General features: G+C 45.4%; 1 protein-coding gene across 6 annotated transcripts in view; it reads right to left on the reverse strand.

Moving 5' to 3' along the window:
• The window catches only part of LOC142495174 (uncharacterized), a 329,787-nt gene that overhangs the window by 115,730 nt on the left and 197,703 nt on the right, over window positions 1-16,354 (reverse strand). For all 6 annotated transcript variants that reach the window (XM_075600322.1, XM_075600301.1, XM_075600306.1 and 3 more), the window contains one exon: window positions 2,744-2,875. In XM_075600322.1, the coding sequence (XP_075456437.1) occupies window positions 2,744-2,875 (132 nt within the window). The remainder of the gene's footprint in view (window positions 1-2,743; window positions 2,876-16,354) is intronic.

Here is a 16,354-nt window from a genome sequence, read left to right on the forward strand (position 1 = left end):
ATGTAAATTGCAGTTTGATGCAGTGAAGTTAACCGCAAAGGGTAGTAAGTACACCAGGTTTATAAATGCATTTGTATTTCTTTGCTTTGTCTTACATAGTTACATAGTAGATGAGGTTGAAAAAGACATATGTCCATCAAGTTCAACCAATGTTAAATTTAGAAGAGCGATACTGAACTTTCCGGTATGGCGCCAGAGGCAGCAGACGCAAGGCACTCGGCTCTGGAGCGTCCGCACCCCACACGCAGCATATTCGCGGAGAAATTCATTAAAAAAAATCAATAATCTCCCGCGAGCAGTGTCAGAAGCAAAGCGGCTAATGGACAAGCAAGTTAACAGCAAGCAGTGGCAACGAAGCAGCAGAGAACGGAGAAGCCCCAGATTAAAAAAGACTCTCCCTAGATGGCGTATGCATGCAGGGCAAAGGAACAGGGTGAGGCTGAGCAGGAGATCTCCTGCACAGAAATCCTAAATGAACATGCTGATTTGGCCAAAGCATTGGCAAGGGAGCTGATGCCTGCAATCAACAAAAAGTTTGATGAACTGCAAAAATCTTTGGAAGACTTCAAAGGTGAGCTCTTCTTGCATAACACAGGAATAGGAGAGGCTGAGACCAGGATAGGGGACCTTGAGGATGACCTAGGAGAAACTCAGAAGGAAGTCCTGGAGCTAACAAAAAAAAAAAAATGAGAGAGAGCGAGAGAGCGAGAAAGAGAGAGCGGGCAAGAGAGAGACCGAGAGAGCGACAGGAGAGAGGGGGAGAGAAAGAGAGATCGATCGATCCGTGGGGGATGATGTGAGATGCAGGGGGGTGGGGGGTGGTGTGAGATGCAGGGGGGGTGATGTTTAAACCAAAATCATTACAAAATATATACACATTGTTTATTCAAAAGTATGAGTTAATAATTATTTATTACTCCTACTGCTTTACACGTTTATTTTGTGATTTACCCCTGTCGAACATGTGTCATTCAGATAGGGGTTCCCCGAAATGTTACAAAATACTTAAAGGGTTCCTCCAAACAAAAAAGGTTGGGAATCACTGCTTTAGAGTAACAACGTGGAATGTTAAGGAAGTCAATTTCCCTATTAAGCGTAAAAAAATCCTGAAATATCTCAAACGACTCAAAACTGAGATCGCATCAATTCAAGAGACACATCTGAATGCAGAAGAGAGTAAAAAAAACTCCAAAGGCACTGGGTAGGCAAGTGTATTTTCTCTCCAGCCAAGCAAACAAAAGGTGGCGTGGCTATCCTAATAAATAAATACCTGCGTTATGAAATAATATCCCCATGGGGGGGATGCGGAAGGATGCATCGTCAAATGTCTGATTAAAGAACATAATGAGGAGTTAAATATTTATAATTTTATAATATATATGGGCTCAATGAATATGACCAAGCCTTTCTGCTAAATTTGTCTGACATGTTGCTGAACGAGAAAAATAATAATGTAATAGTAGGGGAGGGGGGACTTAATCTAGTGGTTGGCCCATTCTTAGATAAATCACAACAGGCACAAAGGACAGAGAAATTAAAAGCAGCTCAAAAAGGGGCAAAGATGTTTATTGACACTAGGATTAGAGGATTGCTGGAGAGTGTTTAATCCCACAGAAAATGAATACAGGCATACCCCGCTTTAACATACGCAATGGGACCGGAGCATGTATGTAAAGCGAAAATGTACTTAAAGTGAAGCACTACCTTTTTGCCACTTATCGATGCATGTGCTGTACTGCAATCATATACGTGCATAACTGATGTAATAAACGCATGTGTAACAGGCTCTATAGTCTCCCCGCTTGCGCACAGCTTTGGTGCAGGTAGGGAGCCGGTATTGCTGTTCAGGACGTGCAGACAGGCGCATGCGTGAGCTGCCATTTGCCTATTGAGCTAGATGTACTTACTCGCGAGTGTACTTAAAGTGAGTGTCCTTAAACCGGGGTATGCCTGTACACGTTCTTCTCACACACCCACAATATATTCTCTAGGATAGACTACGTCTTTGCAAAGAGACAGATCGTGGGGAAGATTACAAACACTAAAATTAAGGACATAATTATATCTGATCATGCACCAGTGTGGGTAGATATTAGTGTGGGACAAAAAGCACACAGGGATAGAATTTGGAGATTCCCATCTAATTTGTATAACAATGAAGAATTTAGAGCATTTCTCCTAAATAATTGGCGAAGCTTTAAGGACACCAATGCTGGACAGTGTCGGGAGGGCAGACTGTATTGGGAAGCTGGCAAGGCAGTCTCAAGGGGCCAAATTATAGCATATCTAAATAAGTAGGACTGGAGTTGGCCACTCCTGCACTAGGGGAAGACCCCTGAGTGAGACACGGAAACATCATTTGCCATTTTATCAACTTCTATCTTATTAACATGTAGTTTATGAGGCGCAAGTGCTGGTAGGGTAAACTAAAGGCCGTCAGAGTACCTCGTTTATTTGGAATATGTATGAGAATGTTTAACAGGAAACAGAACAAAAATAGCCTGAGGCAAGACAAATATTTTTTTTTTTTGAAACTCTGATTAAACTTCATAATTTTGTCTTAAGCACACATTTGGCAAGGCTGTCATTAATAATACATATATATATTTATTAATTAATAATACAAAGCTGTTCTGTTTTCTCCACCTGCTTTCCTGGTGCTTTTAATGGGAGTTGCTACACACAAGCTAACTTGAGCAATTTCATCTTCTCCTGTAGGTTACTTACCAGTTGCAAAACATACCTGTTTTGTGGCTTCAATGGTCTCCTCACTCGGTATCTCATCGTCTGCTGTGATCTCGACTACGTTTAGGTTTTCTTCTACGCAGGCCGCATCCTCAGTCGGGTCTAGGATTGTTCCCTCACACTTTGCAAGCTAAAAAGAAAAATGTATGCTCAAACTGTAGAAGGCATGAATCTAAGGAACAAACGTTTCCGAAGATCTCATTTTGAAATCACTTTGTACATTCCTTTTGAACAAGTTTACAATGTATTAAGTGCTGCTAGTGTAAGTCCGTCGCTGTTACTCCCAGAAGATTCCATGTTTTTTATTGCCACTAGAAGTATGTATTGTTCTTTATTGAATATACCCCATAAATACATGAACTCTTGCACTAAAGTTTAAGCACACGTGTGTACAAGTCGCACAAAAATGTATGTGCGCCAGTTCTTTACACAGGTACAGTATTACAACATCCACTTTATATTCACGCTCTCATTTTTATAACGCTTCTGTCAGCATAATGGAAAAAGTGGAAATTGTGGATTATTGCGGAATCCTCTTCACTACTCGTACCTCGCTTCACCACCACATTTGGGGTTAGCTGGGTTTAGTTTGAAGTCCACAAAAAATAAATATCTCCCTCAATCCTCATCTTAAATTTGACTAAATTGATCTGTACATCAATGTTTACTTTAATTATTTTGTAATTATGGATTATGAAAGTCCTTATCCACATCCTTGTCGTTGAAGGACAAAGAAAGAATGGGCCTTATTGTCTTTTTTTATTTAGTGACTAAACAAAGAAAGGCTAATAAATGGCTTATCCCCACGTCCATTCATGGTGGTCTTGCATCAACACAATATTGTGTGCTCTGATGCACTGCACTATTTTCTTCTTGAAGATGATTTGAAAGTAGGAAACTTGAAGGTTAACTCTATGTACAAAGGACTTTTGGAGCAAAATTGGAGCAAAGCGCAACGTTTTTGTGTTGCGCCTCTTAGCGCCAATATATCAAGGTTTTTGCTCCAGTTGGTGCCCGTGTGTTAGCTTGTGCTTTGTGCAGTGCCAAAAGTTGGAGCTAGGGAACAAGTACATGATAACATTTTGCGCCTCTATGGAGCGAGACGTAGAAACTAGCGCAACACGCTTATTACACACTGTATGATGCACATTGGAGCACAACATTTATAGTATGTCAAAACTGTGCTTTAATGCATAGACCCCTACGTTTCTTACACATGCCACTGACTGTTCACCAGGGAGGATTATGTCACCTCATACATGACGGGGTTGTGATGCAGAAAAAAGGGGGAAATTATAACATTTAATAGAAACCATTATTATGTGTGTTGTGTATCTTCTCTTGGAGTTCTACAAATTGCGTCCTGATGGCCATGTATTGTATTATTTCATAGTAATGTAAATTGCAGTTTGATGCAGTGAAGTTAACCGCAAAGGGTAGTAAGTACACCAGGTTTATAAATGCATTTGTATTTCTTTGCCTTGTCTTACATAGTTACATAGTGCATGAGGTTGAAAAAGACATATGTCCATCAAGTTCAACCAATGTTAAATTTAGAAGAGCGATACTGGACTTTCCGGTATGGCGCCAGAGGCAGCAGACGCAAGGCACTGGGCTCTGGAGCGTCCGCACCCCACACGCAGCATATTCGCGGAGAAATTCATTAAAAAAAATCAATAATCTCCCGCGAGCAGTGTCAGAAGCAGAGCGGCTAATGGACAAGCAAGTTACCAGAAGATCCTCCGTGGCAACGAAGCAGCAGAGAACGGAGAAGCCCCAGACTAAAAAAGACTCTCCCAAGATGGCGTATACATGCAGGGCAAAGGAACAGGGTGACGCTGAGCAGGAGCAGGAGATCTCCTGCACAGAAATCCTAAATGAACATGCTGATTTGGCCAAAGCATTGGCAAGGGAGCTGATGCCTGCAATCAACAAAAAGTTTGATGAACTGCAAAAATCTTTGGAAGACTTCAATGGTGAGCTCTTCTTGCAAAACACAGGAATAGGAGAGGCTGAGACCAGGATAGGGGACCTAGAGGATGACCTAGGAGAAACTCAGAAGGAAGATCTGGAGCTAACAAAAAAAAAAAGAATGAGAGAGAGAGCGAGAGAGACAGAGAGAGAGAGAGAGACACAGGAGAGAGGGGGAGAGGGGAGGAGAGAGAGATCGATCCATGTGGGATGATGTGAGATGCAGGGGGGGGATGATGTGAGATGCAGGGGGGGGGATGATGTGAGATGCAGGGGGGGATGATGTGAGATGCAGGGGGGGATGATGTGACATGCAGGGGGGGATGATGTGACATGCAGGGGGGGGATGATGTGACATGCAGGGGGGGGGATGTGAGATGCAGGGGGGGGGGTGATGTGAGATGCAGGGGGGGGGGTGATGTGAGATGCAGGGGGGGATGATGTGAGATGCAGGGGGGGGGGATGATGTGAGATGCAGGGGGGGGGATGATGTGAGATGCAGGGGGGGGGATGATGTGAGATGAAGGGGGGGATGATGTGAGATGAAGGGGGGGGGATGATGTGAGATGCAGGGGGGGGATGATGTGAGATGCAGGGGGGGGATGATGTGAGATGCAGGGGGGGGATGATGTGAGATGCAGGGGGATGATGATGTGACATGCAGGGGGGGGGATGATGTGAGATGCAGGGGGGAGGGTGATGTGAGATGCAGGGGGGGGATGATGTGAGATGCAGGGGGGGGGATGATGTGAGATGCAGGGGGGGGGTGATGTGAGATGCAAGGGGGGGGTGATGTGAGATGCAGGGGGGGGGGTGATGTGAGATGCAGGGGGGGTGATGTGAGATGCAGGGGGGGGGGGTGATGTGAGATGCAGGGCGGGGGGTGATGTGAGATGCAGGGGGGGGGGTGATGTGAGATGCAGGGGGGGGGTGATGTGAGATGCAAGGGGGGAGGTGATGTGAGATGCAAGGGGGGAGGTGATGTGAGATGCAAGGGGGGAGGTGATGTGAGATGCAAGGGGGGGGTGATGTGAGATGCAGGGGGGGGTGATGTGAGATGCAGGGGGGGTGATGTGAGATGCAGGGGGGGGTGATGTGAGATGCAAGGGGGGGGTGATGTGAGATGCAGGGGGGGTGATGTGAGATGCAGGGGGGGGTGGTGATGTGAGATGCAGGGGGGGGGTGATGTGAGATGCAGGGGGGGGTGATGTGAGATGCAGGGGGGGGGTGATGTGAGATGCAGGGGGGGGTGATATGAGATGTAGGGGGGGTGATGTGAGATGCAGGGGGGGGGGTGATGTGAGATGCAGGGGGGGGGGTGATGTGAGATGCGGGTGGGGGGGGTGATGTGAGATGCGGGTGGGGGGGGTGATGTGAGATGCGGGTGGGGGGGGGGGTGGTGTGAGATGCGGGTGGGGGGGGTGGTGTGAGATGCGTGGGGGGGGTGATGTGAGATGCAGGGGGGGTGATGTGAGATGCAGGGGGGGGGGTGATGTGAGATGCAGGGGGGGGGATGATGTGAGATGCAGGGGGGGGGTGATGTGAGATGCAGGGGGGGGGGGTGATGTGAGATGCAGGGGGGGTGATGTTTAAACCAAAATCATTACAAAATATATACACATTGTTTATTCAAAAGTATGAGTTAATAATTATTTATTACTCCTACTGCTTTACACGTTTATTTTGTGATTTACAACTGTCGAACATGTGTCATTCAGATAGGGGTTCCCCGAAATGTTACAAAATACTTAAAGGGTTCCTCCAAACAAAAAAGGTTGGGAATCACTGCTTTAGAGTAACAACGTGGAATGTTAAGGAAGTCAATTTCCCTATTAAGCGTAAAAAAATCCTGAAATATCTCAAACGACTCAAAACTGAGATCGCATCAATTCAAGAGACACATCTGAATGCAGAAGAGAGTAAAAAAAACTCCAGAGGCACTGGGTAGGCAAGTGTATTTTCTCTCCAGCCAAGGCAAAAAAAAAAAGGTGGCGTGGTTATCCTAATAAATAAATACCTGCCATATTAAATAATATCCCCATGGGGGGGATGTAGAAGGATGTATCGTGAAATGTCTGATTAAAGTACATAATGAGGAGTTAAATATTTATAATTTTATAATAAATATATGGGCTCAATGAATATGACCAAGCCTTTCTGCTAAATTTGGCTGACATGGTGCTGAACGAGAAAAATAATAATGTAATAGTAGGGGCGGGGGGACTTTAATCTAGTGGTTGGCCCATTCTTAGGCCTAGGACATAGTAAAATCAGCGTCGCTGAGGCGGGCTGAGCCGTGCTGAACAGATGCACAAAGCCCCTGCATCTGTAATCAGAGCGGCTATAGTTTCTCCCTCCGCATGCGTGCTGATGCGTGCTCAGGCTGAGAAAATCAGAAGAGACAGGAGAGTTTGAAATTTTGCCGCTTGGGGGAGCGGAGGAGCGGTCACGTGACCGCTCCCATCCAATGGGGCTGCAGCCTTTTTTTTCCTACTGTGTCGGTGGATAGCAGAGCCACCAGACCAGCACAGTACAGAGCCAGCACAGAGGTGTATGTATGTGTGTATGTATGTATGTATGTATGTGTGTAAGTGTGTAAGTGTGTATATGTATGTGTGTGTGTATGTGTATATGTATGTGTGTGTATGTGTGCGTGTGATGTATGTGTGTGAATATATTTATCAAAGTTGCACAATGTTAATGTGACAGGGCTGCTTGTACTTTTGTAGAAGTTAAATGCATGTTTGCTTTCTGGCATCAAGTGCACCACTTTACCTTTCTTTCTTTCTGTTTCTCTCTTTTTTTTGCTGGGCCCAGTGATCTTTTTTTTGTTTCCTTTATCTGAAACTTTACTAACCTTTAATGTGGTGTCCTGAGGTCAATCAGTACAATACAGGTCTGGTTGGTGTTAAACACAGTTTGATGTTACACAGCCATGGGCAGTCTCTGTTTAAAAGGAAAAGGTCGTTTCCTTCCTGCATACCATCCAGGGTGGATTATACCATGGTATGGAGGGGGGGGGGGGAATTAAAGTAAGTGATACTGAATGTCATTTATTTTGCAGAGTAAAGACATGCATGGGATGTTTGTAAAAGGTACTGTTTTTTGGGGCTTGCTATAGAAAATTGTATGTTGTGTGAAGTGTATTGTGTTTGCTAATTGTGTAAGTTTTGGGAGACAACTCCCCTGTGTGGTTTACCTAATTTGGTTTTGTCCTAATTAACCAGTAATAAAAGGGAGGGAGTTTATTTACCTGGGTGGCTCTGCACACTTTGTTGCTGCTATGTGATGCGAGTTTGTCTTTTTCTGCACGCCTTGTGGCTGCTATGTGATATGAAGATGTCTGTGGAACTTCAGTGAAAGGATGCAAACTTTCTAATGCAGATATTGCTGGCTACTCTGTGGCTGGAGACATCACGCTGGGAGAACTGGTTGTTGTACAACTGAATGTGGAATCCCTAATAAAAAGAAGGTTCAGAGAACAGCAAAAGCCTCTTTCATTCTTCTCAGGGTCTGATGCTGCTGCTGCTTCTTTAAATAAAGGCTGGGACTCAACCTTTCACAGTTAATAAATAATTTATTCTCACATGTCTTTTTTAAATTTTTAAAATATTATATAATATACACACACACACACACACACACACACATTCACACACATACACACATATACACACACACAGGTTCCCCAGTGACACACAAACACACAGACCACTTCAAAGTGACACACACACACACAGCTACCAAGTGACACACACACAGTGATACCTGCCTCCCAAGCGCGCTTGCGGTCTACTCTGCCAGGACAGCAAAAAGCTCCTGGTAGAGCGAGCGGCTGCAAGCAACAGCACAAAAGTGTTTACTATGTCCCAGGCCCTAGGCCTGGGACATAGTAAACACTTTTCTGCTGCTGCTCGCTGTTGCTTGCAGCCGCTCGCTCTACCAGGAGCTTTTTGCTGTCCTGGCAGAGTAGGCCGCAAGTGCGCTTGGGAGGCAGGTATCACTATGTGTGTGTGTGTGTGTGTGTGTGTGTGTGTGTGTGTTTGTGTGTCACTGGTGTATGTGTGTATATGTGTGTGTATGTGTATTTTATATAATATTTTAAAAATGAAAAAAAAAGAAGTGAGAATAAATTATTTATTAACATTGTGCAACTTTGATAAATATATTCACACACATACATCACACACACAGACGCACGCACAAAGACGCACGCACACAACACATACACATAGACACACAGACACATATACACACACACACACACACAAACACACACACAAACATACACACACACCTCTGTGCTGCCTCTCTGTGCTGTGCTGCTCTGGTGGCTGAGCTCTGCTATCTTAGAACACCGACACAGAAGGAAAAAAAAAGGCTGCAGCCCCATTGGATGGGAGCGGTCACGTGACCGCTCCTCCGCTCCCCCAAGCGGCAAAATTTCAAACCTACCTGTCTCTTCTGATTTTCTCAGCCTCCGCACGCATCAGCAAGCATGCGGAGGGAGAAACTATAGCCGCGCTGATTACAGTTGCAGGGGCTTTGTGCATCTGTGCAGCGCGGCTCAGCCCGCCTCAGCGACGCTGATTTCACTATGTCCCAGGCCTTAGATAAATCACAACAGGCACAAAGGACAGAGAAATTAAAAGCAGCTCAAAAAGGGGCAAAGATGTTTATTGACACTAGGATTAGAGGATTGCTGGAGAGTGTTTAATCCCACAGAAAAGGAATACACGTTCTTCTCACACACCCACAATATATTCTCTAGGATAGACTACGTCTTTGCAAAGAGACAGATCGTGGGGAAGATTACAAACCCTAAAATTAAGGACATAATTATATCTGATCATGCACCAGCGTGGGTAGATATTAGTGTGGGACAAAAAGCACACAGGGATAGAATTTGGAGATTCCCATCTAATTTGTATAACAATGAAGAATTTAGAGCAGGCCTGCACAACTCGTAAAGTGAGAAGGGCCGAACTGCTCCAAGGAAAAAAAAATTGGGCTGCATGGGTAAAATCATCATCATCACCATCATCATCATCATCTCTCCTCCAGTACCTCATCATCATCATCATCATCATCATCCTCATATCTCCTCCAGCACCTCATCATCATCATCCTCATATATCCCCCAGAACCCCTCACTATCAACTTTTGCGATACTCCCCATCTATCTCTCATAACCCCATCTCTCCCCCTCACCCACACACATAATACTCCCCCTCCACATCAAACACACAATACCCCCCTGCACAGCACACACATCACACCCCCCTGCACCTCACATCCCTCTCCCCCTTGCACCTCACATCGCTCTCCCCCCTTGCACCTCACATCACTCTCCCCCCTTGCACCTCACATCACTCTCCCCCCTTGCACCTCACCTCAAATCACCCCCCTTGCACCTCAAATCACCCCCCTTGCACCTCAAATCACCCCCCTTGCACCTCAAATCACCCCCCCTTGTACCTCAAATCACCCCCCATGCATCTCAAATCACCCCCCATGCACCTCAAATCACCCCCCTTGCACCTCAAATCACCCCCCTTGCACCTCAAATCACCCCCCTTGCACCTCAAATCACCCTACTTGCACCTCAAATCACCCCCCTTGCACCTCAAATCACCCCCCCTTGCACCTCCAATCACCCCCCCCTTGCACCTCCAATCACCCCCCCCCCCTTGCACCTCCAATCACCCCCCCTTGCACCTCCAATCACCCCCTGCACCTCCCATCACCCATCACCCTCCCCCATGCACCTCACATCACCCATCACCCTCTCCGCCCCAGCACCTCACATCACCCACAGGGCCGCCAACAGAAAGGAGCAGAGCCCCCCCCCCGAACCCATAGCGCACCTACCACGAAAACATATCTTTTAGCGCGCAACTTTTACTTAACTGTTTTCTTATTGTGATACAGAAAAAAACATTACATTTCCCCCTCCTCAAACCTCACACCGCCCCTCCTCATACCTTCCCTCTCCCTTCACCCACCCTCTCTCTCCCTTCTCCCCCCCTCTCTCTCCCTTCTCCCCCCTCTCTCTCCCTTCTGCCCCCCCTCTCTCTCCCTTCTGCCCCCCCTCTCTCTCCCTTCCCCCACCTCTCTCCATTCTCCCCCTTCTGCCTCCTCTCTCTCCCCCCTCTCCCTCTTCCCCCACCCCTTCAACCCCCACAACACCACTCCGTTTGCCCCACCCCACATCAGCCCGTTTGCCCCCCCTCACCAGCAGCCCATTTTACACCCCCACCCATGCAGCAGCCCGTTTTTCACACCAACCCCCCCCCTTGCAGCAGCCCGTTTTTCACTCCCACCCCCCCTTGCAGCAGCCTGTTTTTCACTACCACCCCCCCCCCCTGCAGCAGCCCGTTTTTCACACCCACCCCCCCCTTGCAGCAGCCCGTTTTTCACTCCCACCCCCCCCCCCTTGCAGCAGCCCGTTTTTCACTCCCACCCCCCCATGCAGCAGCCCGTTTTTCACAGCAGCAGCCCGTTTTTCCCTCCCACCCCTCCCCCCTGCAGCAGCCGTTTTTCACTCCCACCCCCCCCTGCAGCAGCCCGTTACACACTCCCACCCCCCCCTGCAGCAGCCCGTTACACACTCCCACCCCCCCCCTGCAGCAGCCCGTTACACACTCCCACCCCCCCCCCTGCAGCAGCCCGTTACACACTCCCACCCCCCCCCTGCAGCAGCCTGTTACACACTCCCACCCCCCCCTGCAGCAGCCCGTTACACACTCCCACCCCCCCTTGCAGCAGCCCGTTACACACTCTCACCCCCTCCCCCCTGCAGCAGCCCGTTACTCACACACACACACCTTAGCTCAAATCATCCTCTCCCCGGTACTAAGCCCCGCCCCCGGCATGCTATGACCTCCAACCAATCCCTTCTATTCTAAAGACCCGGACCCCGGCATCCAGCTATTGAAAAAAAAAAATACTCACGGCTGTCGCATCCTCCTCATGCAGCTGCCCCCGCGCACCGCCACCAACTCGCACACCGCAAAACCCGGGGGGGGGGGGGGGGGAATCGCCGCCATTTTTTAAAAACTTTTTTGAAATGTAATTAACTGGCGCCCAGCCGGAGTCATCGCGGGCCGCACAGAGAGGCCAGACAGCTGCATGTTGTGCAGGCCTGATTTAGAGCATTTCTCCTAAATAATTGGCTAAGCTTTAAGGACACCAATGCTGGACAGTGTCGGGAGGGCAGACTGTATTGGGAAACTGGCAAGGCAGTCTCGAGGGGCCAAATTATAGCATAGGTAAACAAGTAGGACTGGAGTTGGCCACCCCTGCACTAGGGGAAGACGCCTGAGTGAGACACGGAAACATAATTTGCCATTTTATCAACTTCTATTTTATTAACATGTAGTTTATGAGGCGCAAGTGCTGGTAGGGTAAACTAAAGGCCGTCATTAGAGTACCTCGTTTATTTGGAATATGTATGAGAATGTTTAACAGGAACATCCTGGTTTTTAAATTAAGGATAATCAAAACCAAAAGACTTTGGTCTAGCATTACTGTTTTTTAACTTTATTTTAATTTTTTTTTATAATCTTCTACACTTTTAAACATATCTTGTCACCTAAATACTATCCATTGGGATAGATATGATTTTAGATATATAGTTTGTATAACCACAAGTTTCCCACACGCATAGTAAGTCATTATATCCCTTGATTGGATTAAATGTGGATAAATCTGTACCACTTACCATGCTATTACCACTAACCAACAAAAAGTGGAAATGTAATTAACTGTAACACATAGTACAAGAACAAATGCAGCACACATACAACAATTGAGTTGCTTAAATCCATGATCAGAGCAACAGAGACAAACATGCACCAAGAGGGCAGGCTCGGACGCTGTAAACATGAGGATGCGCACGCAACCGCCCATGAACTCTCCTTCAAACTATGAAAACTTTAACAAGAAATGACACCGAAATGCGCACACCAACCTATGGGAGATGCGCGCGCAGCCCCCAAGATGGCGACGACCTGTCGCGGAAGCAGATGATCATCAACCACACCGAGATGAAGATTGGCTATTCACTGTATAAAAATACAGCCAGACAGCCGGTCAACATCTACTGAGCCTGAGGAAGTCCAGCTTAGGACGAAACACGTTGCTCTACACACTATATTGGGACATTTTATTAGCTTATCCAGTGGGACTAGAGGCTTAGTCTTAGCTCTCTATCCGGACGCGGAGTGAGAGATCCCCTATCACTATTGCCCTAGCTTTCCCCCAGTTTTAATTGCCATAGAGACCATTGGTTTCTTTTTATTTCATCTGTAACCCCTTCTGTTTTAATAAAGTTTAGCCCCTTAGACTCAACAGTCTGCATCCATCCTTTTAATTCAGTTTTGCAGGAAGAATCCAAGAGAAACACCAGAAGAGAAAAAGAAACCACTACAACCATAGAACCATAGAGATAGAAGAGATCACTCAAGACATAGAGAGAGAGAACCAGAAAGAGTTAGATATATTAGCAGATCGCCCATCAGAAGCCCAGTGTGGGAACGTACAAAGAAGGGAGCTACGGTGGCTTTTTTAGAACAAAGCACACCACACCTCCCAACGTCAAAAAACAAATTTGCAGTTTTAGCAGACTCCGAAACGGAGGAAAAGAAAAAAGGAAAGAAAAGAGAAAGAGAGGAAAGAGAGACAGAAGGAGGCCCCCAAAAGAAACACACAAAGTAAATGGGTTTTTTAATATCAGTAAAACCGAACTGACTGACATACAGCATAAACTTATAGCTAAGGTCCTCAACTTCGCACCTACAACTAGATCAAGCGGTTTCACCATGTTTATGGACGCAAATAAATTTTTGCGGCAATTAACCATAAAAAGGTTCTTCCTAAACAAGGATGCACAAATTAACGATGCCCATAGTACTTCACATTTACCAGCAGAGGAGAAGGCGGAGTTCATACACTCAAAACTAAGAGAAAAGTCAAAGTTCAACCCTATTGGCAGTAAAGGGCATCATTTAGAGGTCTACCACAAACTAATTTTAGAGGATCTGGAGAAACTATCAGCGAGTAAAAAATGCCCCAGAGACAACCTTACCAAGGAGGAAAAACTAGCTTTAAGGGAACTAACGGATAATAGGTCCATCACCATCAAGCCGGCCGACAAGGGAGGGGGCGTGGTGGTGATGGACACAGATTACTACCTATTGGAGGCCAACAGGATATTGGGAGATGCGACGACATACCAGAAATTAACATAAGACCCCACTAAAGTTCATAAACAAGAACTAGACAAAATTTTAGAAAGAGGCAAGAATTTAGGCATCCTCAGTAACAAAGAATGGGGGTACATACATCAAGAGAAACCGATTTTACCTGTATTTTATTTCCTGCCTAAAATACACAAATGCATGGAAACCCCTCCAGGCAGGCCCATTATATCGGGCATCGGGTCTCTAACACAAAATTTGTCAGAGTACCTGGATTTCTTTTTACAGAAGTATGCCACTGCAGGAAGATCTCATCTCAAAGACACGACACAGGTCATTCATCTCCTTGCAGATATACCTTGGCAGGACGATTACACACTAGCCACGTGCAATGTGAGGTCACTTTATACATGCATCCAACATATAGATGGGCTCAAAGCCGTGGAAAGCATCATCACAAAAGACATCCTCATTCCAGAAGAACAACGCCGCTTCATCATTGACAGCATTAACTTCATTCTAACACACAACGTATTCTGGTTCAATGGCCTCTTCTATCTCCAAGTGTGCGGCACCGCCATGGGGACCAGGTTTGCGCCCAGTTACGCGAACATATTTTTGTCGGACTGGGAAGAAGATAATATCTGGTCAAATAACCCTTACAGCGCAAACCTGGTCTCCTGGCATAGATACATAGACGACATACTATTTATATGTAAAGGGGAGGAGCCACAATTGATCAACTTTATAGAACATATTAACCAAAACCACATTAACTTAGAGTTTACATCAGAACATAGCCAGACCAACATCAACTTCCTGGATCTAACAATATACATAGAAAACTCACAAATAAAAACAAAAACATTTTTTAAACCAACAGATGCAATAACTTTTTAATGACCAGTAGCTGCCACCACCCCAGGTGGCTACAGAATATACCATTTGGCCAATTTAGAAGAGTGAGAAGGAACTGCACAGATGACAGTATTTTCAAGGACCAAGCAAAAACAGTGGAAGGGAGATTTTTAGAAAGAGGTTACAAACAAGATCACATTGAATCCGCGGTTGACAAAACGAATGCACTTACGCGTAATAACCTGCTGATACCGAGGGTAAAAAACAATATGAATGACTTTAAAACACCTTTTATTAGTACCTACAATTCGGATGCCAATAAAATACAACAAATTATCAAAAAACACTGGCACGTGGTACAAACAGACCCTATCCTCAAGCTCAACCACATCCCGGAGGTACCACGGGTTATTTTTAGAAGAGCTAAATGTATAAAATCTCAATTAGCCCCTAGCGTTTTTAAAAAAGAAGAAGAACCCAACAGTCAGAATTGGTTACCTCCACCAAAAGGCTTTTTTGGTTGTTTCAGCTGCAAAGCATGCAAACAAATATCTAAGGAAAATAAAATGGAATTCACGTCTAACGTGAGCAAGGAGACCTTTAAAATCAAACAAAATTGAAATTGTCGCACAGACCATATTATATACCTGCTGTCTTGCCCATGTGGACTCCAGTATGTGGGCCGGACTACAAGACCTTTGAAGGTCCGCATACTGGAACACATGGGTAACATAAGATGGCATTTAATGACACATACAGTAGTGTATCCAAACACTTCAGTCAGTTCCATGAAGGAAACCCGAACCTTTTGGTGTACAAGGGGATAGAGAGAGTGGACAACCACTGGAGAGGTGGGGACAGATTGCGCAAGCTATGCCAACGAGAAACATTTTGGATCTATAAGTTGAAGACCCTAACTCCAAGGGGTCTCAACATAGATATAGATCTGGGGGCATTTATGTGAGTCCCCCATCATTTGATAAGAATAGTACTATTTTAAACTTAAGTCGGATGTACCTAATAACCATTTGTTCATTTTTATGTTCCTCCACCCAACACAGAGTCTTTTTTGGGTTCGAAGACATATGCGGATTTACCAACTACTATTGGACACTGGACAATACCCTTTCATGCACATATACATTTTGTATGTAGGGTCTTAAGCCCCAATTTATCTTGACCACCAATTTTTCACGTTCACCCTACCTCAATGGACAATATCTGCACAGATTGCAATTTCTTCTTCAGCATTTGAATTTTCCAACATCCTGGTTTTTAAATTAAGGATAATCAAAACCAAAAGACTTTGGTCTAGCATTACTGTTTTTGAACTTTATTTTATAATCTTCTACACTTTTAAACATATCTTGTCACCTAAATACTATCCATTGGGATAGATATGATTTCAGATATATAGTTTGTATAACCACAAGTTTCCCACACACATAGTAAGTCATTATATCCCTTGATTGGATTAAATGTGGATAAATCTGTACCACTTACCATGCTATTACCACTAACCAACAAAAAGTGGAAATTTAATTAACTGTAACACATAGTACAAGAACAAATGTAGCACA

Source organism: Ascaphus truei, chromosome 1 (genome assembly GCF_040206685.1).
Source record: "Ascaphus truei isolate aAscTru1 chromosome 1, aAscTru1.hap1, whole genome shotgun sequence".
Classification (NCBI taxonomy): Eukaryota; Metazoa; Chordata; class Amphibia; order Anura; family Ascaphidae; genus Ascaphus; species Ascaphus truei.